Raw genomic sequence first — 25,015 nt, 5'->3', positions numbered from 1 at the left:
ATATATATAAATATATAAATTTATTAAAATAGAGCTAAGACATTTCTCACTTCTTGTGCACCTCTTTCAGTCATGAAGAAAACTTGAGTTTACAAGCAATCAATCTGGATGTGTGAGATGTCAAATTGTGTGTATATATTTGTTTTCCTAAAGCAAAGCTAATAATGCTAAGGTAATGCTATTGTTTTAATTTCTTTTAGCAAAACTAAATCAAAGTTGGACTTGATGCATATAATATATATGGGTTTTTTAATTACCTTTGATTTCAAATTACCCCTGTGGTTTTTTTAATCCCTTGCTAGCAAAAGTACTTGAACATTGAAAGTTTATATTCTGGTTAGTGCCTGATTAATAGTTGCTTAAAACTTTCCTGAAAATATCAGCAAAGTGAATAGTAGCCAGGAAAAAAAAAAAAGAGAGAAGAAAAGAAAGGAAAAGAAAGAAATTGAGCTTGATATTCAAACTTTTGAACTGATTCTTAAGTTATTGTCTTTGACGGAAGCCGGGATAGGTCAGTGGAATCTACCTGTGGGCAGTGGCTTCTAGTCGTTCAGGAGAACCCACTTAAAACCTGGGCTTTGGCAGCCCTTCCACACTTGAGGTCTCCTCCACTAGAATAAAAAATGCTAACATTCTGGCTAATGATCTATGGTTTGTGTGTGTGTGTGTGTGTGTGTGTGTTGCCTGCTTTGATCTCAGTGACTTTTGGTGCCTTACTATTTTCCACTCAACCCTTGTGAGGCTGTATAACCTGACTAAGGAATAAATTTAGGCTTGTTTTCTCAGTGGTAAGCTCATCAGAAAGAGTGAAGAATATTTTTCCTTTTTATTTTTTTTTCCAGATGAGAGCAGAGCTTGTGTGGGAATGCTGATCTTTGTCTGTTGCAGAGTTTAAAGGCCTGTTTTTATTTTTTAAATCTAAGGCTCTGGCCCAATGTTTCTTAATTTTCACATGTATAGGAATCTACTGAGGACCTTGATAAATGCAAGTTCCTAGGCTCCAGCCCCATTGATTCTGCTTCTGTGCTGCTGGGGTGGAGTTTAGGCATCTGCATTTACTAACAAATAACCCCCATGTGTTCTGATGCCTCTCTGTGCTCATGGGCAACCCGAGTAGGGGAGGCTCCAGATGCAGGGGGAGAAAGCGGCCCAATCCCAGGGACAGAGGGATTCCTGGATGCCTTGAGACAGAAAGGTGACTGGTTCCGGTCGTGGCCAAATCTCTCCTGGCATGGTGGCATGGAGGTACCAAATTGAGCTTGAGTGAGGGGACCAGTAAGAAGGGTCTCTGAGCTGCATTTGGGCAGCAGGAACAGATGTTGAAAATAGCAGAGCCCCGTGCTCTGGATTGACCAGAGAGCTTTTACAATGAGCACCTTATAGTTGTCATGCTGAATTGTTTAAGCCCTGGGATTCTCAACTTGTTCACTGAAAAAATGAGTGAGATGGGAGTCTCTTTCCCCTATCGTGGTGGGAGAAGGGCCAAATTGGAAGTTAGAAAAATAAAGTTACATCTTTTATAACCAATACAGCAAATCCATGATTAAGCCATTATTCGTCATATTTGTTTTCATTTTCTAATTGTTGCAATTTCCATTTTGTTAAAACAAACCAAAAAAAAAAAAATATATTGAGAAAAGCTCTGAGAGACTTTAAGCACATTAAAATACATGAAAAAACAATGAGAAGGGGTGTGACTTCTTCCCCCTAAACTGCCACATTAGTACAGACAGGAGTAATCTTAATGAATAGATGTTGTAACAGCAGCAAAATTCCAAAGCCCTGAAGGCCACTGAGATTAAAGACAGATTCATCCAGTCCACTTTGCTGAGAGGAGGTCAGGAAGAGGGCAGTTCAGTCAAGCACACAATGGCAGCTGGAAAGCTTATAGCTCAAAGATGGAATTCCTCTCGGGTCACATCAGAACCTGGGCCACTCAGTCTCACACAGACCTGTCTAAGCCTAGCGGAAAGTTTTCACCCGTGTCTATGAATCTAAGAGATTCACCTTCAATGATATTTAAATATAGATTCTAATCTGTGTTTCACCATGCACTGTTGATTCCCATCTTGCTGTTTTATTTACTAAGTCATGTCCGACTCTTCTGCGATCCCACAGACTGTAGCCTGCCAGGCTTCTCTGTCCATGGGGTTCTCCAGGCAAGAATACTGGAGTGGGTTGCCATTTCCTTCTTAAAGGGATCTTCCTGACCCAGGGATTGAACGTTCATCTCCAGGATTGGCAGGTGGATTCTTTACCACTGAGCCACCAGGGAAGCCTGATCCACATTTTAAATAAAGCCAAAGTTTAAAAATAGCCCTCAAATTCTTGAGGCTTCCTTTAGATACAATGTGTATTTATATTTCCTGAATGTGCCTCTGAATCTAATTAAGGAATATGTCACATTTCATTTCAATAAACTGCAGTGGACTTTCTCAAAATGCTTTCATTGCACTGAAATTCTCCTGTATTCATTATTTCCTGAAATAAGGGGAGTATTGCCTAAGCTTTGGGATTCTTTTTGTGTATACAAAGATTTTTTTGGAGGTGGGGGGAGGTGGTGAAAAATACTATAAAAATAACTGATCTGAATTTATAACCTATTCAGAAATTTTAACATTTGGATTTCTTGTATACACATAGCAATGTGCAAAATGTGTTTCCCATCTTGTCTTTTTTTCTGAAACAAAATTAAGTCTTAAGCAAATTGGTAAATATTTCACATAATGCGATAACTTGGGGGAGGTCTGTTTGTTTATGCTGTGTCTCCAAAGACACATCAAAGGGTCATTAGGGACTGTCTATTTAACATCAAGAGCACAGCTTTGGGGACAAAGGGTCAGTTACTGGAAGCTTGCAGGAAGTTTGCCAGTCAGACATCCAGTCAAAGGGATCTATTATGGTTGTTCTTTGACCGGAACAAATGATTCACATTAATTGTTGTTCTTTCTGTTGGAAATTGTGATATGTTGTTTTACTTCATTTCAATAGATATGTCTCCCTCTCAGTAATCACATTCTACTTTTTTAGCTTCCCCAGTTCTTATAATTCTATAGTGAAAGTGAAAGTGTTAGTCGCTCATTCATGTCTGACTCTTTGTGACCCCGTGGACTATAGCCTTCCAGGCTCCTCTGACCATGGGATTTCCCAGGAAAAGAATACTGGAATGGGTAGCCATTTCCTTCTCCAGGGGACCGAACTTGGGTCTCCTGCATTGCAGGCAAATTCTTTACCATCTGAGCCAGCAGGGAAGCCCTATAATCCTATAGCAATTCCTCTAATTTCTGGTAAGCTCAGACCCAGAAGTGAGTTTTTAATGTTAGGGTAATTAAAACAATTTTTACACTGCCTTAGTAAAACAGTAATAATGCTATTCCCTCCCATAAATTCAGAATGCACTCAAGGAGGTCTTGGTTTATGTTTAGACATGATTACTAAAGTGTGGGTAATGTATGTGAAAAGTCTCTGGATTCTTGGCTTTACTAATTGAGACACAGTATATTAGTTTTCTATTGCTGCATAACAAATGATCACAAAGCAGCTTTAAACAGCACCTATTTATTAATTTCACGGTTCCATGGCTCAGCAGTCTGGCATGGCATCACTGGATTCTCTCCTCGGGTTATCACAGCTGACATCAAGGTGTTGGCTTGTCCGAGTACTTGTCTGGAGGCTCTGTGGAGAAGTCCACTGCCAAGCTCACTCAGGTTATTGGCAGAATTCAGTTCATTATGGTTATAGGACTGAAATTCCTGCTTCTTTGCTAGCTCACAGCTGAAGACTTCTCCCAGTTCTTTAAGGCTACTTGTATTCCTTCCAAAGTGATTTCTTCCATCTCCAAGTCAGCAACAGTTTGTTGAATCCCCCTCAAACCTCTTTGAAATCTCTCTGACTTCCTCCTCTTCTGCTAGAGAATTCTCTGCTTTAGACTAGGCCCACCCAGATCATGTCCCTAAAGTCAACTGTATCCTTGAATATAACATAAACCATGGGAGTGATAGATCATCAGATTCACTGGTTCTAGAATTTTAGGTTTAGGATGTCTTTGGGGGCAATTAAAAAAACTCTGCCTACTACACACAGGAATCACAAAGAAAAGTCCAAAAGTAGGCAAAGACTACTTTGGTAGGCAAAGACTCAACCTGGGTTTATACAGCGCACACTTGAGTGAGCTATAGGTTCTAACTAGCCTGGCTTCACTAGCACAGCATGAAAATTCTATCTAGGTGTTAGCCCTCTTTTGGATATGTTCTTGGGGAAAAATAGCAACTGTGATAATAAATTGTAGAGCTCAAAAAGTGTGAAATGGTATAGTTACTTCATTAGCTTCTGCACGTGGACGGTCTTATGTGAAATGTTTATACCACACCAGATTTTGCTTACTATTTTTTATTTGGCAGCCTCGGAGTATAAGGCATCATAAATGACTTCCAGATAACTTTAGCTCATAATTTTACCTCTTTAAGAATCATTTAAAAATTTAAGACCGTTTTGGAAAGGGTAAAATGAATGCCTTTGCGCAAGTTTTTTTTCTTTAAAATGTTTTCTTTGCATCCTTGTTTTTTTAAACATCATGTACTGGGAAAAATTCAACTTCTGTTATGATGATAATAGTAAATATAAACATTTACTGAATGGTTATGGTACCCTGATCACTCACTATTATAATACTTATGATTATATCATAGAGTGCAATGTTGTTATCTTGTTCTCTATTTGGTCAAAATTTGGGCTTTCATTTTTTTCTTGGTCAATGAGTCTGCTTATGTATACTACTTCACTGCAGTATTTCTGATTTATTTTTCAAACCTACAATGGGCTGGAAAACTAGGTTTAACAATGTTTGCAAGAACTGTATTTAAAATCACCAAGCCTGAATAAGAGCCTATGAAGTTAGTGTAAAAGGGTTTTGTGATAGTTCTTCTGTTTAAGGAAGTTTTCACTTACTTCTAGCTTCCTAAGGTCACCAGGAGAAAGAAGTAATCTGAATAAAACTGGACCGTTTTACTTATTGCTACTATGTAGCTAACAAAATCAATAAACATTTATCTATTTATTTTTTCAATAAACATTTAATTAGTGTCTACCATGGGCCCAGATCACAGTATTGCGTCTGCTAATTGTTTTTATATGTATGTCTTTTATTCTTGGTAGTGGTGGTAGTTTAGTCACTAAGCTGTGTCTCACTCTTGCGACCCCATGGATTGTAGCCTGCCAGGCTTCTCTGTCCATGAGATTTCCCAGGCAAGAATACTGGAGTGGGTTGCCATTTCCTTCTTCAGGGATCTTTCTGACCCAGGAATCAAACCTGGGTCTCCTGCACTGCAGACAGTCTCTTGCATTGCAAGCAGATTCCTCACAAACTGAGCCACCAGGGAAGCCCTTTTTATTCTTGTGCTTAGTTGTTTAGTCGTGTCTGGCTCTTTGTGACCCCATGGACCATAGCCTGCCAGGCTCCTCTGTCCATGGGGATTCTCCATGCAAGAATATTGGAGTGGGTTGCCATGCCCCAACCCAGAAATCAAACCCAGGTCTCTCTCATTGCAGGTGGATTCTTTACTGTCTTAGCCACCAGAGAAGCCCTTAAATACAAATAACTTATTCCATGGACAGAGGAGGCTGGCAGGCCATAATAGTCCATGGGGTCACAAAGAGTCGGGCACTACTAAAGCGATTAATACTCTAATTTTCACTTCAACTTAGGAACAGAAGGTATATTTCACAGATCTTTAACAGTTTATTGATGTGTTAAAGTGATAGATGAGGCACTGATAAATATAAGGAAATTACTTTCTACCTTACCCCATAGAAAAGCTATGACCAACCTAGATAGCATATTAAAAAGCAAAGACATTACTTTGCCAACAAAGGTCCACCTAGTCAAAGCTATGGTTTTTCCAGTAGTTATGTATGGATGTGAGAGTTGGACTATAAAGAAAGCTGAGTGCCAAAGAATTGATGCTTTTGAACTGTGGTGTTGGAGAAGACTCTTGAGAGTCCCTTGGATTGCAAGGAGATCCAGCCAGTCTATCCTAAAGGGAATCAGTCCTGAATAGTCATTGGAAGGACAGATGCTGAAGCTGAAACTCCAATCCTTTGTCCACCTGATGCGAAGAGCTGACTCATTTGAAAAGACTCTGATGCTAGGAAAGATTGAAGGCAGGAGGAAAAGGGGATGACAGAGGACGAGTTGGTTGGATGGCATCACGGACTTGATGAACATGAGTTTGAGTAAACTCCGGGAGTTGGTGATGTATAGGGAAACCTAGCATGCTGCAGTCCATAGGGTTGCAAAGAGTCGGATACGACTGAGCAACCAAACTGAACTTACCCCACTAGAAAGAAATACTTCTGATAGAATAAAAAGAAGTGAACTCTTATTTTCCTAATTAAAAGAATCCACACATTTTTTCCTTTCTATCTGCCAATGTTTCCTGTTCCACTAACTGATGTATAACTCCATAAACTGACTTTTCTTATTTCATTCTATCTTCTGATTTATTCTATGGTGTATATCTCTCTACATTAGAAGCAAGGGGAAATTTTGACAACACAGCCTATAATTTTGTCTAGCTTCCTACACACCTTTTATACATTCATTTTCATTAATTAAAAAATATTTTAGTGTTTCCAAATTCTAGGTACTAGTGATCACCAGTGAGTTTAGCAGATGGAGTTTCTGCCATCTCAATACATACTTTCCTCTTCCTTGTTCCTCATCTTCAAGGTCAACAGCAGCTTAAACCTAATTCTCTGCCTAACAACCATCTTGACCTCTTTCAACCTGTTTCTCAGCCTATATATCTGCACTCCTTTTTAGCCTTCACACAATGAGTGTCAATAATTGTATCTGGTTATATCACATCATCCTTTGGCATATTTATGTCCTATCCCCCACTATATGTTGAAATCCTAATCCCTAATGTGATGGTATTAGGAGATGAGGTCTTTGGACGTGGTTAGGTCATGAGGGTGGGGCTCTCATAAATGGAGTAAGAGGCTCCGAAGACATTCTTAGTCCCTTCCACCAAGTGAGGACACAGTGAAAAGGCTATGAACCCAGAAGAGAGATCTTACTAGAACATGACCATGTTGGCACCTTGAACTTCCTGGCCTCTTGAGCTGTGAGAAAGGGATTTCTGTTGTTGCTAAGCTATCCTGTCTGGTGTATTTTGTTATAGAAGGCTGAATGTATTAGCAGCTGGACATTCTGCAAATCTGATGCAAACATTAGCATAGTATTGGCAAAATTGCTGAAGGTCTAGTTAATATTTGCTGTTCAGATATATTAAAAAATATCACAGACAGAGTGAGCAGTGTCAGCTATAGTTTGCACAACTGTAGGCTGTTGTTGAAGCAGGAGATGATCGAGCCAATGTTGTATAACCTCCCCGGCATACGCAGGACGCTAGGCTGTTTAAAAATTAAAAAATTCTCTTCCCTCCCTGCAAAAAAATTCTTACCGAAGCCCTTTTCTTTTCTAAATGTCTAGAATTAGAGACTTTGTTAAAGTATGGTCAGGGCAATGTCTAGCACTTGGTTGATGTGCAATCAAACTGATTGGATTTTTGACCATGAATAATGGCAGCAGGATGGGTGAGGGCATGGAGTAGGACTGTATGACAGTATTTTTTTTCCTAATGTATCTGACCTTTTCAAAAAATGTATCTAGATTTCCTATTAAAAAACGTGTATAATTGTTTAGTTAGGGAAAATGCTGAAGTCATACAAAATAATGGTTCTTGTGAAGCCTAAGAATATGCCATCTCCAAAAGAAGAGAACACTAGCTCAAAACCAAGCTTATAAAAATAATTGCAGGGACCTCCCTAGTGGTCCAGTGGTTAAGACTCTGTGATCCCAATGCAGGGTCCCAGGTTCGATCCCTGGTTAGGGAACTAGATCCCACATGCTGCAACTAAGACCCAGCAAAGTCAAATAAGTGAATATTTTAAAAACATAATTGCAAAATATACTAGTTTTATTTACAAACAGTTATTCTTAGGTCAGAAACATTCCTCACTGATTATTACTAAATTAATAACTTAGCAATTAGGTATTATCATCTATGCATTTATTTATTTTTTTTACTTTGAAAAACTTTAAACATACATAAAATTAATGAGAATAATGTATACCCATCAACAGAGTCAACATTATGAAATTTGGCATACCTTTTAAGCTATTTTTTAAAGATACAGTGTTAGCAGCAAATGGTCATTGGGTTCATTTGTCACCATTAACTTGCATTTTTAAGTATCAGTATTAAAACACATTTATCACCATTAAAATACACTTTCACCATTAAAATACATCTTTGCTGCTGCTGCTGCTGCTAAGTCGCTTCAGTCGTGTTCGACTCTGTGCGACCCCATAGACGGCAGCCCACCAGGCCCCGCCGTCCCTGGGATTCTCCAGGCAAGAACACTGGAGTGGGTTGCCATTTCCTTCTCCAATGCATGAAAGTGAAAAGTGAAAGTGAAGTCGCTCAGTCGTGTCCGACTCTTAGCGACCCCATGGACTGCAGCCCACCAGGCTCCTCCGTCGATGGGATTTTCCAGGCAAGAGTACTGGAGTGGGGTGCCATTGCCTTCTCCGAAAATACATCTTTAAATATAATGAATATGGGTTTGAGTAACAAATTTTAATTTGGTGTTAAATGTTTAATTAACATTATTAAAAGTGATGACCTTCATATAGATCATCTTCCATTACAAAAATCTTCAAGGAGAACCTGTTTTTTTGTGTGATGAACTTTGCTTGAAATAAGGGGCTTTTCAACTGAAACAAAGAAAACCTTTAAGAAAGAAAACCGTAAAGAAAACCTGTAAGTTACATAGAGCTTTTTTGCACATGAATGATGTGCCGAGCACTGTAAGAAGAGCTTTCCAGGCACCACTCGTTAAACAGCCCTATGAAGTATTCTTATTGTCTTTGTCAACAGATTAGGATGCTGAGTCTGAGAAAGATGAATGTAATTATCTGTCCAGAGTCATCCAACAAGTATTAGGTGGAGTCATATTAAGATTGTATTTGATATATAAAATAAATATTTTTTGAAGGATTAAAAAAGCCTTTAATTTTTACCTCTAATAATCAGAAATGGAATAGTAAACAGAAATTTTTATGCAGTCATTCTTTGGATGAAAGAACTTCTGCATAAACAGACAAAAAGACTGAACCATGATGGGAGATGTAACGACCAGAAGGGGTTAAAAGAAACCCACACAGTTCCTCAGGACCAAGTGGGAAGGAATAAGGCAGCATCCCAAAAAACAAACAAAATCCCAGGAATTAGAGATTTATTAGTGTCCAGAGTTTCAAGTCCATATTTTCCAGTTTTTGTATATAACAAATTAAAGAAATATTTCATCTTATTGGCTTTATTTTTTAATTGATAATTTAGGTTTGGTCTATAAAGAAGAAAAAGCAATGACTTACGTGTCAACCGAAATAAGTTTCTTTTCCCCGTGGTCAGAGGCATAGTTCCAAGCTGTTTCAATAATTCCAATGTAATAATGCTTATCTTTCGCCCAGGCTGAGGTACCACATAAAATTAGAAAAATACAGAGCAAGAAAATCTTCATTTTTTTTTCCCCTCTTGGAGCCCAAGAAGCAATGGAATGAAATCAGAAGCAGGCAACTTTATAAATAAGGCTTTCTTTCTTTATTTGCTTGATTGACAGAATGTTATGTTGCATAAGATGGAATTATTTCGTTAAAGCAAATAACATTTTCCACTTTGGTTCAGTTCTCGTAAACCCAGGAAAAACCTAGTTTTCCACTGCCTGGGTTCTCTAATTACAAATAAAAAGTCAACAGTTATTGTTGGAGGCGCTGGAGTGTGCATAAGTCTGTGTTTCTACAATTCATTGTGTAAATTCCAGGAAGGCAGAGATCATGTCTTAATGTTCCCTTTGTTCTTCCAACAATATGCTACAATAAAATGCCCTGCACACAGTGAACTTTTAATACATCGGGATGAAAATTATGCAAAATGAATCAAAATAAGCAGCTCTTTACTTTGGAAAAGTCTAACAATAACCTAGTTACATATTCAAGACACAAAACATGATATTTAGCATGCCAAATTTAAGTACCCCTAAATAACAATTTATTTGGAAACTTTTACTTATTTTGTAAGCTCCAAACACATCTACATAGAGAGTTAATCAGATTATTGTGTATCACTATGTAAAAATAATTAGCAGAGGATAATGGGAGTTGAAGACACTGTTTTAGTTATTGAAAAAATCAGAAACAAATAAACCTGTCTTTAAAGGCAAAAGTTGCCCTTAGTAAATGGACAGAGCCCTCGTTTATTTTATTTATTTGCATATTTTTGGCTGTGCTTGGTCTTCGTTGCTGCATGGGCTTTTCTCTAGTTGCAGTGAGCAGGGGCTACTCTAGTTACGGTGCGTGGGCCTCTCATTGCAGTGGCTTTTCTCCTTGTGGAGCAGAGGCTTTAGGGTGGGTGGGCTTCAGTAGTTGCGGCTCCCAGGCTCTAGAACTTAGGCTCAGTAGTTATGGCACATGGACTTAGTTGCTCCACAGTATGTGGGATCTTCCCAGACCAGAGATGGAGCCCATGCCTCCTGAATTGGTAGGTGGATTCTTTACCCCTGAGCCAACAGGGAAGCCCAAGACCTAGTTTATTAACCTGGAATTTCTCTCTTTGATGTGGACATGAATTTTGGCGTGAAAGACTTTTTATTTTTTAGGTGAAGAAAATCCTGATGACAGTGCACATTTTATGATGATGGGAGCTTTTTCTCTAGAATACTTCAATGCATTATATAAGTATTTACTGAATGGGGATTTTAGAAATAGTTGGTACAGGAGGAAGTACCCCAATGTTCAAACAATGCATTCATTTAGTAAGTATTGCTGAATGAACCCCCTGTGTGCCAGACACTGTTCTAAGCACTGTGGGGGTATAGCAGGGAATAAAACAGACACGAATCCCTATGCTTGTCAACTTATATTCTACTGGGGAGAGACCAATGATATACAAATGAAGGGTGAAATATCTAGTACATATTAGCAGCAATGAATGAGGCTAATAAATGCCGAGGAAAATAGCAGTATGAAGATAAAAATCTGATGACACCATATGACCCCAGGCAAGACATATACTTGACCCCAGCCTCATTTTCCTCGTCTTTAAATCAGTCTCAGAGGGCTGTTGATCATATTACTTAAAATGACCCGTTAGGTCGCGGAGTGGAGATGTTCCTTTCACCTAGCAATAATGTTCTAGCAATAATCTTAACTAATTGTCCTGATACAGAAAATTGAGTCACCGTGCCCAGAATGTCCCAAGACCTCCTTCTAGAGTCACCTTAAGCAATTGTGCCCTCATGCCTGCTGAGGGGACCTGAATGGGGCTAACATCTTGCCCAGACTCCACTGGCCAAACCCTGTGTCTTGCAAGATTCTGTTGTTCTTTTTAAAACTTGGTGCCCAGAAATGCTCCTTTTTCCCAATGGTCCACACAGAGGGAACTTCTTTTAGCAGTTCATTCTCCTAGAGAGGGTGCTTTTTAATTGGCATGAAGCCCCTGTATGAGCCAGTGTATGGCTGATGGTGTAAATTATGCCCTTTGGGAACTGTACAGTTCCTGTTGTCCATCCACTGACCCTATTCAGGACTGTACTATGTGGGAAATCACATATCTGTCATGACAGGCTTTGTAGTTAATAGGTGTTTAATGATTATTAGGTCCAGGTGGCATCTATGCTCTATTAGCTTCCAAACAGTGATGAAGACCTTCATGATGTATTCCCAGTGTCCATGAGACTAGTTACACATTCATAACTCTTGACTTAGGACTGTACCTTCTGTCTCCAAGCACTTACCCTGATGCCCTAGGTTAACTGTAGAATTGTCCCAATAGTCCCTGGGTGGTGCAGAAAGCAGCTGTGAATTCTGGATCTCTCTCTCTTTGTCCTCCATCCTACCCTCTGAGTAAGTTACCCTATAATAAATGAATCCAGTGATTATGTGGAGCTGCCTGCCTCATTTTCTGGTGTCAAGATACCTTCTCAGTTCATGGGCACTTTTTGTCCCCTCCATGCCCCAACAATTGGTGAGCCAGCCAGGAGACTGAAAATGAGACAGGAATGGGCCATGCTGGGGGAAAGCCAGGTGCGGTGGGGTAAACCCAGGCTGGCCATCTCTTCTGTGTGGGGTGACCTAGCTACGTTCATGGGACCCTTCGGGCTACTGTGTGAGTTCAGGACACCTGGAAAATGTCAAAGCGCTTCCTAGATATATTAACTGCAATGGTGGGAAAGGGAAAGTGGATAAAAAAAGAAAGTGAGCAAACTATTTTAGCTATTGCATGGCCTTTGTTATATCCTATAAGGATTAGCACAGAAAAGGAATTACAGTTCAGCAGGAAACTAGAGAAAACGAAAGAGATTTTGGTGTTAGAGGGGGATGACTAGAGGGCGTGTTCTGCCACTTCTTTTTTTAAAAAATAATTTTATTGATCTATTTGTTTTTGACTGTGCTGAGTCTCAGGGTGCTGCATGTGGACTCTCTCTCGTTGTGGCAAGCAGGGGCTACCCTCTCGTTGTGGAGTGCAGGCTCTAGGGCATGTGGGCTTTACTGGTTACAGTGCATGGGCTCAGTAGTTGCAGCTCCTGGGCTCTAGAGCACAGGCTCAACAGTTGTGGCACCCGTCTTAGCTGCGTCATGGCATAAGGGCTCTTCCCAGACCAGGGATCAAACCCGTGTCTCCTGCATCAGTGGGCAGATTCTTTACCACTGAGCCACCAGGGAAACCCATGTTTTACCACTTCTGACTTCATATCAAAGAAAATACAACAGGAAGAGCATACTGAAGTGATGGCAGGTAAGATAGCTAAAATGCAGGGCAGTAGGCTCAAAGGTGAGGACTCTTATTTCACAGCAGAACTGGGACCTAGAGGTGTGATCTTTGGGATAAAGACTTGTCAGAAGATGAGGACATAATTATAGAGGAGGAAGAAGAAGCACGGCCTCTGATACAAGCTGAAACACAGGCCGCTAGGGAACCAGGAGATAATTGAGAGGAGACCCTCACAAACTCCAAAACAGCAGTACCAGCATATTCCTCTCCTGAGTTAATAGAATTAACTGTCAGGTTTAACCAAAATAGTAGAGAAGGAGTGGCAGCCTGGGGGCTCCATTTTGGGATACTTGGGGAGATGGCATCATGTTAAATGGGTCAGAAATGTCTAAGATGTCTAAAATTACCACAGTTATAGTGCAGCCTCTGGCAATGTTTGTATGTGGCCAAGGTGGCCTAGCTAACTTGATTGAATTGGTACATGCAAGCATTTGTCTGGCTTAGCCAAATGAGTGAGGCATACTGTACCCACCCTTAGGATGGCATCTTTGCAAGATTTACAAGAAACAGTGAGGGAATCAGGAATGAAGCATGCTATCTATGCTCCTAATTTCCAAGACCTGTTGAGGAGTTATTTGTAGCAGGTATGAAGGATAATATCCTGCAGTCCACTCCAGGAGCTTGGTTGCTGACCTGAGATAGGGACCTTAGTTTCAGTTTTGACTGGGATGGTTCATCAACCCATTCAGACTATGGTGGCTATGACAGCTGAATTAAGTGAGACTGAAAAGATCTGGCACAAGGGAAATGAACAGGTGCCATGCTTAGTCGCTTCAGTCATGTTCAACTCTTTGTGACGCCATGGACCTCAGCCCACCAGGCTCCTCTGTCCAGGGGATTCTCCAGGCAAGAATACTGGAGTGGGTTGCATGCCCTCCTCCAGGGGATCTTCTTAACCCAGGGATTGAATCCCCATCTCCTGCATTGCAGGTGGATTCTTTACTGTTGAGCCACCAGGGAAGCTCAAATAAACAGGTAGATAAAGCCAAAGAGAGAGAAAAAACAACAACAAAAGTGAGGAAATTAAAGGGGGCTCGACTAGAATTTCCTACAAACAGTTATGGCAAGACCTTGTATTAATCAGGACCCCTGAAAAGAATATAAACAATCTTATGGGGTCTTTTTAACCTTATGGAAAGTGTTATTCAAAGAAAAACCGTTTATTCTACTGACAGCAAGAGGAAGAGGCACAAGCCTGCACTCTGTCACTTTGGGAAGATGAAGAATAGGGGTTGATACTCTCAGTTCTGGGGATCAGGCCTGGGGTAAAAGCTGCTCCTTGGTGTGGGCCATAGGGCCACAGATACATAACTGTGGAGGCCCCATGTTGAACTATTTATCAGTCTTGCACCAATAGGAAGACCACTCTGGCTTAAGAGATATCTGTGCCCAGTGCACCCAGATTTATGGGAATCCATCCAAGTTCCAAGGGGCAATATGACCCACTGATGGATATGGAGGCTGAACGGTATGGATGAAACATATGAACTTGTATTTACAAATTGGAAGATTGCCTCCCCATCCCTTTCTGGTTTATATTTCACTCATCAGTTCAGTTCAGTTCAGTTCAGTTCAGTTGCTCAGTCACGTCCAACTCTTTGCAACCCCACAGACTGCAGCATGCCAAGTTTCCCTGTCCATCACCAACTCTTGGAGCTTGTTCAAACTTATGTCCATTGAGTCAGTCATGCCATCCAACCATCTCATCCTCTGTCGTCCCCTTCTCCTCATGCCTTCGATCTTTCCCAGCATCAGGGTCTTTTCCAATGAGTCAGTTCTTTGCATCAAGTGGCCAAAGTATTGGAGCTTTAGCTTCAGCATCAGTCCTTCCAATGAATATTCAGGGCTGATTTCCTTTAGGATCGGCTGGTTTGATGTCCTTGCAGTCCAAGGTACTCTCAAGAGTCCTCTCCAACACCACAGTTCAAAAGCATCAATTCTTTGGCGCTCAGCTTTCTTTATAGTCCAACTCTCACATCCGTAATACCCATACCTGGATATGTTATTGGGTATAGATGTCCTATAAGACCTGGACTTCACAATCACCACCAGCAAGTTCTGCTTATGAATCCATGCTGTCAAGTGTGTAGTGGTGGATAACACTAAATGGGACCCTGTAGAGTTGTCCATCCCTAGGAGAGTGGTGACAATAAAATAGTATCGCCTACCAGCAGGACAGGACGGAATATGGGCTACCATCATAGTATTAGAGAAGGTAAGGGTTATAAGACTGCACAAAGCCTATGTTGCCAGTGGAAAAAAACAAATGGCACCTGGCTCATGACAATAGACTGTAGAGAATTAAACACAATAACACCCCGTATTTATGCAGCAGTTCCAAATACAGCTGAACTCTTGGACACAAATCTCCTTTTCTCTCAAGACAAATCACTGAGTCTACAATTGTGTGTTAGTTGCTCAGTCGTGTCCAGCTCTTTGCGACCCCACAGACTGTAGCCCGTCAGGCTTCTCTGTCCATGGATTCTCTAAGAATACTGGAGTGGATTGTCATGTCATTCTCCAGAGGATCTTCCCAACCCAGGGACTGAGCCCTGGTCTCCTACATTGCAGGCAGATTCTTTACCATTTGAGCTACAGGGAAGTCCCATAGTCTAATGCCCTTTTCAGTATTCTCTCAGATAAGGGGTATCAGGACCAGTTAGTCTTAATGTGGGAAGGGAGGCAATGCACTTCTACTGTCTTAGCCCAAGGTTATCTGCACAGCCCTACTATATGTCATGGGATTTGGCTTGGAACTTGGAGAAATGGGCTCTCCCTCCCTCTTTCTCTCTCTGTCATTACACTGATGACATCACATTAACCCATGAAGACTTGCTGTCTCTTCTCAAGCTGCTGCATCACCTCAGGGATATTTAAAAGCAAGGAGATGGGAGGCAAATGCTGACAAGGTGCAAGGACCAGGAGAGTCACTAAAGTTCCTGGGAATGATGTGTACTGGTAAGACTGAAGTGATGCCTGAGGTTGTTTTTTTTATAAAATACAGTAAGTCTCCTACATATGAACCTTCAAGTTGCAAACTTTCAAAGATGCAAACATGCATCTGGTTCCAGCAAGGAACTGAAACATGTGCCATCAGTCAGTTCCCTTTGCTGATGCTTTTATTGTTGGCTTACTTCTCTCTAGCTAAATGAGGAAGCATAGTTCTTAGTATTCTTTTATCATCAGTAGGAATTTTTTGTTCTTGCTGCTGCTCATATTGTTACTGTGGGTTTGGGGCACAAGCCACCTCTGGTATCTGACCCTAGGGTCTCTCAACAAGAATAATGATAAGATTGTTGACCCATCACAATATTGAGGGTGGAGTGTATGGCTGCTGACATAACTGATGCCATCTTGGTCTCATACAGTTCCTCCTGTCCTTCCACTGACCCTACCCAGGACTGTAGTACATGGGAAATCACTTCTCTATCATCAAGGGCTTTGTAGCTAATAGATATTGTTTAATGACTCTTAGGTCCAGGTGGCCTCGGTACTCTTTTAGCCTCCAATGATGAAGACCTTTTCTGACACATTCCTGGTGAACCATGAGACCAGTTGCATGCATGCGTGCATGCTTAGCCACTCAGTCATGTCTGACTCTTTGTGACCCCATGGACTGTAGCCCACCAGGCTCTTCTGTCCATGGATTTCCCAGGCAAGAATACTGGAGAGGTAACCATTCCCTTATCCAGGGGATTTTCCCAACCCAAGGATTGAACCTGGGTCTCCTGAATTGTAGGCAGATTCTTTACTGTGTGAGCCACCAAGGAAGCCCTTCCATATTCTAGGTTAACTATAAAATTGCCTCAATGGCCCCTCAGTGATGTGGAGTGCAGCTATAAATGCTTCTGGGTCATTGTGCACCTAATCCTACTCAGTGAGTAAATTATCCTGTAGCAGAGGGATTCACTGATTATTTGGAGCTGCCTGTCTCATTTTTTAGTTTCAAAATACCTTCCAGTTTAGGTGAGCCCATTTTGTTCCCTTTCATCTGAGTTTCCAGGCATTTTCTTCTTACTCATTTTCTACTCTATGTTCAAACTCAGCCTTGTAGGATGGAAGGATGGTGCTCAGAGCACCGCACAAGTCCTGAAGTCACTTCTTCCAGAAACTTCTACCCTCCCCCTCTACTCATGCTCAGATAGTTACTGAGCTGAAGGCTCCAGAATATATCCTGATAGAACTCAAGTGTTAGTCGCTCAGCCGTGTCTGACTCTGTGAATCCATGGACTATAACCCGACATGCTCCTCTGTCCAAGGGATTCTCCAGGCAAGAATACTGGAGTGGGTAGCCATTCTCTTCTCCAGGGGATCTTCCCAACCCAGGGATCAAACCCAGGTCTCCTGCATGGCAGGCAGATTCTTTACCATCTGAGCCCCCCAGGGAAGCCCATAGCACTCATAACTGTGGTGAAATGAAACAGTTAAACAGTAACACCCTTGACCAGTGCAAGTAAACATTTTATGGTGTAATACAGGAAGGGTCAGGAAGTCATATTTCTGTCCTGTTTTGAGACAGTTGACCTTCCAGTTAAAACGCAAGTAGCTGCTTTCAGGAAGTGGGGAGACGGCTGTGAACCTCAGGGCTGTCTCAGTAAGAGGCGAGGTCACTGGGCCCTAGTAAGTAGCCAGTTGTGGGCAGTTAACCCTAAAGAACCTCCTTACAGTGATTCCAGAGTTGGTACTCAAGGGTGAACTTTAAATAATGTTGCAATTGAGAATTTCTGCACTCTGCATAGACTAGGATGATGCAAGAAGGCAGAGGAACCAACAGGAGAGATTTAGCTGACCTAGGGCATTTTTGAAAAAGAGAAGAGAGAACTCTAAACTGGATCAAACAGCCATTCTCTTAGCTGTGTATGTCAGAAGGTTTTTTTTTTTTTAGATTTTTTTTTATGTCTTTATTGAATTTGTTATAATATTGTTTCTGTTTTATGTTTTCCCACAACCTCTGTATTGGAAGGCCAAGTCTTAAATAACCACTGTACTACCAGGGAAGGCCCTGTCAGATTTTTACCTCAGAACCCCAAGGTATAACTTTGTAGCTTGTTATAATTAATTACTGTATTCCCGAGTTAACCATTTAGTAACCCAAGTAGAGTTATATATAAATTTGGGGTTTTTTTTGCCAGTAGGGGGAGCGAAGGCCTCAGCTTGTGGGATCTCAGTTCCCCAACCAGGGATTGAATCCAAGCCTTCAACAGTGAAAGTCCAGGGTCCTAACCACTTGAACACCAGGGAATCCCCACATATCACAACTCTTCATTATTTTCCACAATTTTTTTTTCTTGTCAACAGAAAGACTTCTGGACTGGGTGGTTCTTCTCTGCATTTAGCAATCAAAATTCTGAATGGCTACAGAATATCGCTCCAGCTGTATCTGGCTGGCAAGACGCAGTCTTTTTGTTACCTCCACTATTCATTCAGTTCAGTGGCTCATTCGTGTCCAACTCTTTGCGACTCCATGGGCTGCAGCACGCCAGGCTTCCCTGTCCATCACCAGCTCTCGGAGCTTGCTCAAACTCATGTCCATCGGGTCGGTGATGACATCCAACCATCTTCATGCTTATACTCTAATTTGTTTCTTTTTAAAAAAATAATTAATTATTTTTGGCTGTGCTGGGTCTTTGTTGCTGTGCACTGGCTTTCTCTAGTTGCAGGGAACAGGGGCTCCTCTAGTTGCAGTGTGCAGCTTCCCATTGATGGGGCTTCTCTTGGGGAACACAGGCTCTAGGGAGTGCAGGCTCAGTAGCTGTGGTTCTTGGGCTCTACCACAGTTTCAATAGTTGTGGTGTGTGGGCTTAGCTGCCCCTCGGCATGTAGAATCTTCCTGAACCAGAGATTGAACCCATGTCCACGCCCCCTGCATTGGCAGGCAGTTCTTAACCACTGGACCACAGGGAAGTCCTCTAATTTGTCTCTTGCTGACTCGTGAGAACTGGCTCTTAACCTCTACCCTATGTCTCCAGAATTATTAACAAAGCAACCACCACTGTGACAGCAGGAGACAGTGAATATAAATAGCAGGTCATTCTGGCCTTGACCAGTCAGACTCCCCACAGTGTTGTCTTTTTCACAGGAAATTGCATGACTCTGGAATTTCATCAGTGAGTGGGTCACATGCAGAACTTTGATAGTGAGTCCCTGACTGACTCAGTGCAGGGCGAGCACGGCCTAACCTCTTCTCTGCCATGGATCAATTCAGGACTGCTTAGGGAATGATCGGCAGATAGGTCCTTGATGACTTCATCTCCTTTGGCTGCCCATTAGTGGATCAAGGTCTCACTCATCACCTTCTGTCAGGTTAAGGGGTCATAGGCAGGGGAAGAGAGAAAGCCAAAACTCTAATCTAGCAAAAACTCTTATCTATGGTATTGATGTCTACAGCATTAAGGGAAAGGGGATTTTTTTCTTTAATGGCATAAGGTTTTCAATTGTTCTTTCATCCTTGTTCTTTCTCTCCCTTGAATAATATAGAAAGCAAAGGATTTCATTTATTAACAATGAAAGAGAACCACAAGGAGGCAACTAGGGATATGGACTTGGGATTGAGGGGTTTTTGTATATAAAAGTCTGGCTCACAACAAGTTGTTACAATTTCAAGGAAATAACTAGTTCTGGAAGCAGCAGTCCCTCCCCAGCTAGCAAGTTCCCCCGAAGATGTCACACATCATAAAATATTAAAATTTAAAAACATAATTTGTACATGTTTTATATCAGAATGGTCTGTTTATGTGACTGTCTCCTCAGATGGCTTCCTTGGTACAACTATGCTCTGTTTTATATTGAATCTCAAGAACCTAGCATGGTGCTTGATACATAGCTTAATAAATATTGAAAGAATGAATGAATGTTAACTCTAATAATGTTGTTGTTTAGTCACTAAGTCATGTCTGACTCTTCTGCAAACCCATGGACTGTAAACCAACAGGCTCTTCTGTCCATGGGATTTTCCAAGCAAGAATGCTGGAGTGGGTTTCCATTTCCTTCTCCAGGGAATCTTCCTGACCCAGGGATTGAACCCTGTCTCCTGTATGAAGGTGGATTCTTTACCACTGAGCCACCCGGGAAGCCTATAGTCTACTCATAATTATTAGATGGTTACTGTATGCCAACACAGTGTAAAAAAGCCTTATACATTTTATCTCATTTAATTTTCACAGCAACCAATTAGATAGATGTGTAAAAGTTTTTTATTGCTGCGTCACAAATGGCCATAAACTTAGTGACTTTAAACATATACATTTATTATCTTACAGTTCTGTATGCTGAAAATCTGACATATGTGTCACTGGACTAAAATCAAGGTATCAGTGGGCCTGTTTCTTTTAGGAAGTTCTAGGGGAGAAGCTATTTCCAGTCTGTTCCAGTTTCTAGAGGCTGCCCACAGTCCTTGGCTAATGGCCCCCTCCCATCTTCAAAACCAACAGGGGCAGGGGTGTCTTTCTTTTTTTTTTTTTAAGAAAATTTATTAATTTTTAATTGGAGGATAATTGCTTTACAATATTGTGTTGGTTTCTGTTGTACACCAACATGAATCAGCCATCAGTCAGTCAAGTTCAGTCGCTCAGTTGTGTCTGACTTTTTGCAAGCGTGCCAGGCTTCCCTGTCAATCACCAACCCCCAGAGCTTGCTCAAACTCCGGGTGCCTTCTCCAGCACCATGGTTTCAAAGTCTTTTAGAACTGAATTGCAAGTAGTGCTAACCAGGTAATTCCAGATCAACTGGATTAAAGTTCCATTCTTGGGAGAAGCCAATGCTTTTATTTTCAGTATTAAGTCCCAGTTTGGTGACATAGGGCTTAGCATATGTGAGTCAATTTGGGGCCTATTCTCTTTCTCTTTTTTTTAAACATCAAGAATATCTTCATTTTAAAGATAAAGAAACTATGGATGAGAGAGATTTTATACTTTGCCCAAGATTCCATGGCTAGTGAGTGGCGTAGCTGGAATGCAATTACAGGCCTGCCTCCCAGAGCTGCACAGTGGACCTAAGGGCATGAGAGCCTGGCTCCAGACTGTGTCAGGCTGGGCCTCCAAGTTGCTCTGCCCTTTGGAAGAATTCTGTTCAGGGTTTTGATTGGCAGTTGATGGATTCAGAACCTTCTTTTTGTCGGTTTACATAAAGATGACCAGGTTCAGAGGGCTAATTGATTTTAAACAAACTTGGAGAATATATCAATATAGTAATTTATACATTGAAAAGTAAAGCAAGATGGGCATATATTATTGGCCTCTGAAAAACTTTGTTTATAGACTTACTCAGAAAATATTTATATTTATACTCAGAAAATAGACTTACTCAGAAAAGTTGTCTTAGTAAATATAGAATTTGAGCAAAAAGGTATATTTCCTTTTTTTGGCTTTAGCACGTGGCTTGCAGGATCTTGTTTGCTCAACCAGTGATCAAACCCATGGCAGTGAAAGTGCCAAGTCTTAACCATTGGACCTTCAGGAAGTTCCCAAGTGTATTTTCTTAAAGCATGTTCCTTTAGTTTTTTAATTTAAAATTTTTCTTTTGTACTAACAGTGTTTCTGTTTAGATACGGTTAGGTACTAATTGTTAGAATAAGAAGCACCTTCCAATAACTGTACAGGAGACACAGCCCACTGACACATTCTCAGTCTTTGACTCTTCCCTGTTAAGACTGCATTGCAGAGACTTCCCTGGTGGTCAAGTAGCTAAGACTCTGCCCTCCCAATGCTGGGTGTCTGGGTTCGACTCCTGGTCAGGTAACTTGATCGCACATCCTGCAACTAAGAGTTCACATGCCACAACAAAGATTGAAGATCCTGAATGCCACAACTAAGATCTGGCACAGCCAACTTAAAAAACAAAAAACAAAAAAAAACGCATGCAGACATTTACTCTTCCACTCAACTCCAGTCACTAAATCACACTCCACATGTCCATTAAATCAGGGTTGATTTTAATAGACTATGATTCCTGTCCATCTCTGAATCCCCAAATCTAAGATTATGCTCTTAAATAAATGAATGAGTGCATGAATTAGGGATTATTCTTGGTGAGATCTGGTCAATACTTTTTGCAATTTCTTAAAGAATATTCTAGTTTTATCAGCAAAACTTTTAAAAACTCTGAGTCTTGGATGTTTCTTGGGGTGAGTGGGGGGTTCTAGTTGCCTCTAAGCTTTACATGTTCTTATTAGTTTCAATATCAAAGAGTAAAATAATATTGTCAATTTTGTTTCATGTTACAATCACTTTATTAGTATATTAATTTTTAAAGTCCTCTTCTGGAGACACATATTGGAGTATTTTGTGGTGAAATGATATCATGTCTTGGATTTACTTGATAATATTCCATGTATTCATGCCTTACTTATGAAATTCAGAGGCAAAAAAGTAAAAAGAATGAAAAGTGATTTTGGTTTCAATTCTCATGTTGAATGCTTTTGTTTAACTAATTCCTGCTTGCAAATATTCTTACTTATTTTCTAAGGCAGAGACTTGTTAGCCAAACCACAAGAAATTTCTAATTCCTTTTCCCTGTTATTTACATTATAGAGGCTACAAAGGCTTGTTTCCAGCCGTTTTTGTAGTGAAGAGTAGCCAGATAATAGCTGTTTGACCAATGAGATATAAGCAGAAATTGGCTGGGTCTCCTTGGAAGATTTTTGCTTTGTTGATAAAAGGAAAAGGTGTGGTTAGTTTTCCTTCTTCTCTGTCTTCAACCTAGAAGTAATGTATGGAGTTATAGCAACCATCTTGCAACCATGAGGCAACAGTTTTTTTTCTACCTGAGCTAGACTTTTATTTGCACCTACCCTTTTTGTCCCGCTTGCCCACTTCCACTGCTATTTATTAAAAGCCTTGTTACAGCCCTACAGATGCTATTCCATGGACAGAAAGATGAAGCAGCTCATACACAAAGTTTACCAAGAAAACTTTTATTTGTAGCTAGTTTTCCTGGCACATTGCCATGAACATCTTTAGACAGCCCCTCCTATACTCCTTCATTCCTACAGTTTTTCTTCTTCATCAACTTTAACTCTGCTCCCGGACTTATCAACATTCATAGCAGGCAGATATTTGTGCTATAGAAAAGAAAGTTTCACACAGTTTCAGGGTGGAATGTTAAACTAAAATGGTTACATAAATTTAAGGAAAAAATATTAAGTTTGAATAAGTCTTAAGAACATCCTTAAAATGACTACCAGTGCTTTTGCAAGAAAAGTTTACTCACCAAATCAATAGCAACATCACTGTCACTCTGCCATGTGGACAGAAAGACCTGAAGACCCAACCAAGTTTTGCTTTAGAGTATTTGTAACACAAAAACCTAGTTTCCCAGAGAAACCACGTTAAAAGTGGGGAGTTTGTTTCTTGGACAGCACACCAAAATATCGTTTATTAAGGATGAATATGTTGGGAGTTTGGAATTAACATATATACACTACTATACATAAAATACATTACTGGGACTTCCCTGGTGGTCCAGTGTTTAAGACTCAGCACTTCCACTGCAGGGGACATGAGTTCGATGCCTAGTCAGGGAACTAAGATCCCATAAGCCATGCAATATAGCCAAAATAAAAATAAAATAAAATAGGTAACCAACAAGGACCTACTGTATAACAGAGAACTATATTCAATATTTTGTAATAACCTATAAGGGAAAAGAATCTGAAAAAGAATATATGTATATTATATATATATAATATATATGTATTAAATATATGTATATCTGAATCACTTTGCTATATACCTGAAACTACCACAACATTGTAAATCAATAATACTTCAATTAAAAAAGAATGAATATGAATGATTACAGGAATAAGAGTAATAATTACTATTACTGTGTTAATAATATTATTCTTGATGTTAATATTTTATTGTAGGTAAAAATTATATTTGGAGCTAATACATCTTTGGTTTTGTAAGAAATGTGGTCCTTAAATTCAAAGAGGATCCCAAAGAACTCAAGAGTGGCACAGCATATTTTAAATAGTGTATGACATATATGTTCAATAGTGTTCCTGATTTTAAAAGTAATCTGCTTTTAAAAGTAAAAGCAGAAGTAGAAGCATACAAGAAGAAAATAAACCTCACTCAGAATTTCACCACCTAGAGAAAGTGACATTTAATTTTTTAATGTACATATATCTATTATATATATATATGTATATATATATATAAAATTTGGATTATATTTCAAATACTATTTTGTAGACTGGTTTTAACCACTTAGTATTGTATTATAAGTATTTTCCCATTAAAATTTTAAGGCATGATTTTTAAAATGGGATAATACTTCAGATAATAAATGTAGCAAAACTTATAATAGATCATTTCCTAATTTTCAGTTTTCCACCAGCATAAAATTACATAGTGACAAATATTTTTCAGTATTGCTGATAATTTTCTGAGATCAACTGTCATGTAAAATTACTGAGTCAAAATGTTAGAATCATTCTGTCAAAAGACCAAAGGATAATGATTTCATGAATAGTCTAAGTAACCAAGGAACTGATAAAAATCTCAGTAACAAAGACACTATTTTCATAAAAAGTTGCTAATAAAATGTATCAGAGAAGGGGGAGATGGAAATGAGAGAAAATAAAATGTCACTTGAATGTGAAAATGAAATTATTAGAATTGTTACTTATCAATAGTTTCTTACCAGAACTGTGAAAACAGTATACACTTCCACCAAAGTATGTGCAATTACCCTCTCACCACACTGTTATTGATACTATCAGTGAAAAAAAACCTTGCCAAATAGATTGCTTTCTTATTCAAAAGTATCTTATTGTTGTCTAAATACAATTTTAAGTGATTTGATTATAAGCAAGTTTATATATCTTTATAGGTTCAGTAGTCACTTGTATTTCATCTTCATGAACTATCTGTTCAAATCTGGACGCAGATATTATAGGAATCTAGAAATTACATTTAACTCTAAAATATCTTTTATCAGATTAGACACAATTTACCTAAATTTATAAAGAAAATAAGCTAGATTATCTTGGTCACATCAAAACAGTAATCTTTGATTACTGTAAATGTAAATATTCAGTAGATCAGATATACTTATATAAACACTTTAATATGAATTTATTTAAATATCAGCACTTCTAATGAATTTCACATACCTTT

The 25,015-nt window shown here is 39.8% G+C and overlaps 1 protein-coding gene and 1 non-coding gene across 3 annotated transcripts in view; one reads left to right on the top strand and one right to left on the bottom strand.

The window, feature by feature from the left end:
- CP (ceruloplasmin) overlaps positions 1-9,826 on the bottom strand; it is a 60,011-nt gene extending 50,185 nt beyond the window's left edge. For both annotated transcript variants that reach the window (XM_070374813.1, XM_005902439.2), the window contains exon 1: positions 9,440-9,826. In XM_070374813.1, the coding sequence (XP_070230914.1) occupies positions 9,440-9,585 (146 nt within the window). In that variant the 5' untranslated portion in view covers positions 9,586-9,826. The remainder of the gene's footprint in view (positions 1-9,439) is intronic.
- Positions 7,825-7,896, top strand: TRNAG-CCC (transfer RNA glycine (anticodon CCC)). The gene has a single exon. It is a non-coding gene; the product is annotated as a tRNA-Gly (tRNA).
- Positions 9,827-25,015: the final 15,189 nt, after the last annotated feature.

Source organism: Bos mutus, chromosome 1 (genome assembly GCF_027580195.1).
Source record: "Bos mutus isolate GX-2022 chromosome 1, NWIPB_WYAK_1.1, whole genome shotgun sequence".
Classification (NCBI taxonomy): Eukaryota; Metazoa; Chordata; class Mammalia; order Artiodactyla; family Bovidae; genus Bos; species Bos mutus.
Note: the sequence above shows the minus strand (reverse complement) of the source record. Positions and strands in the feature narration are given on the sequence as shown.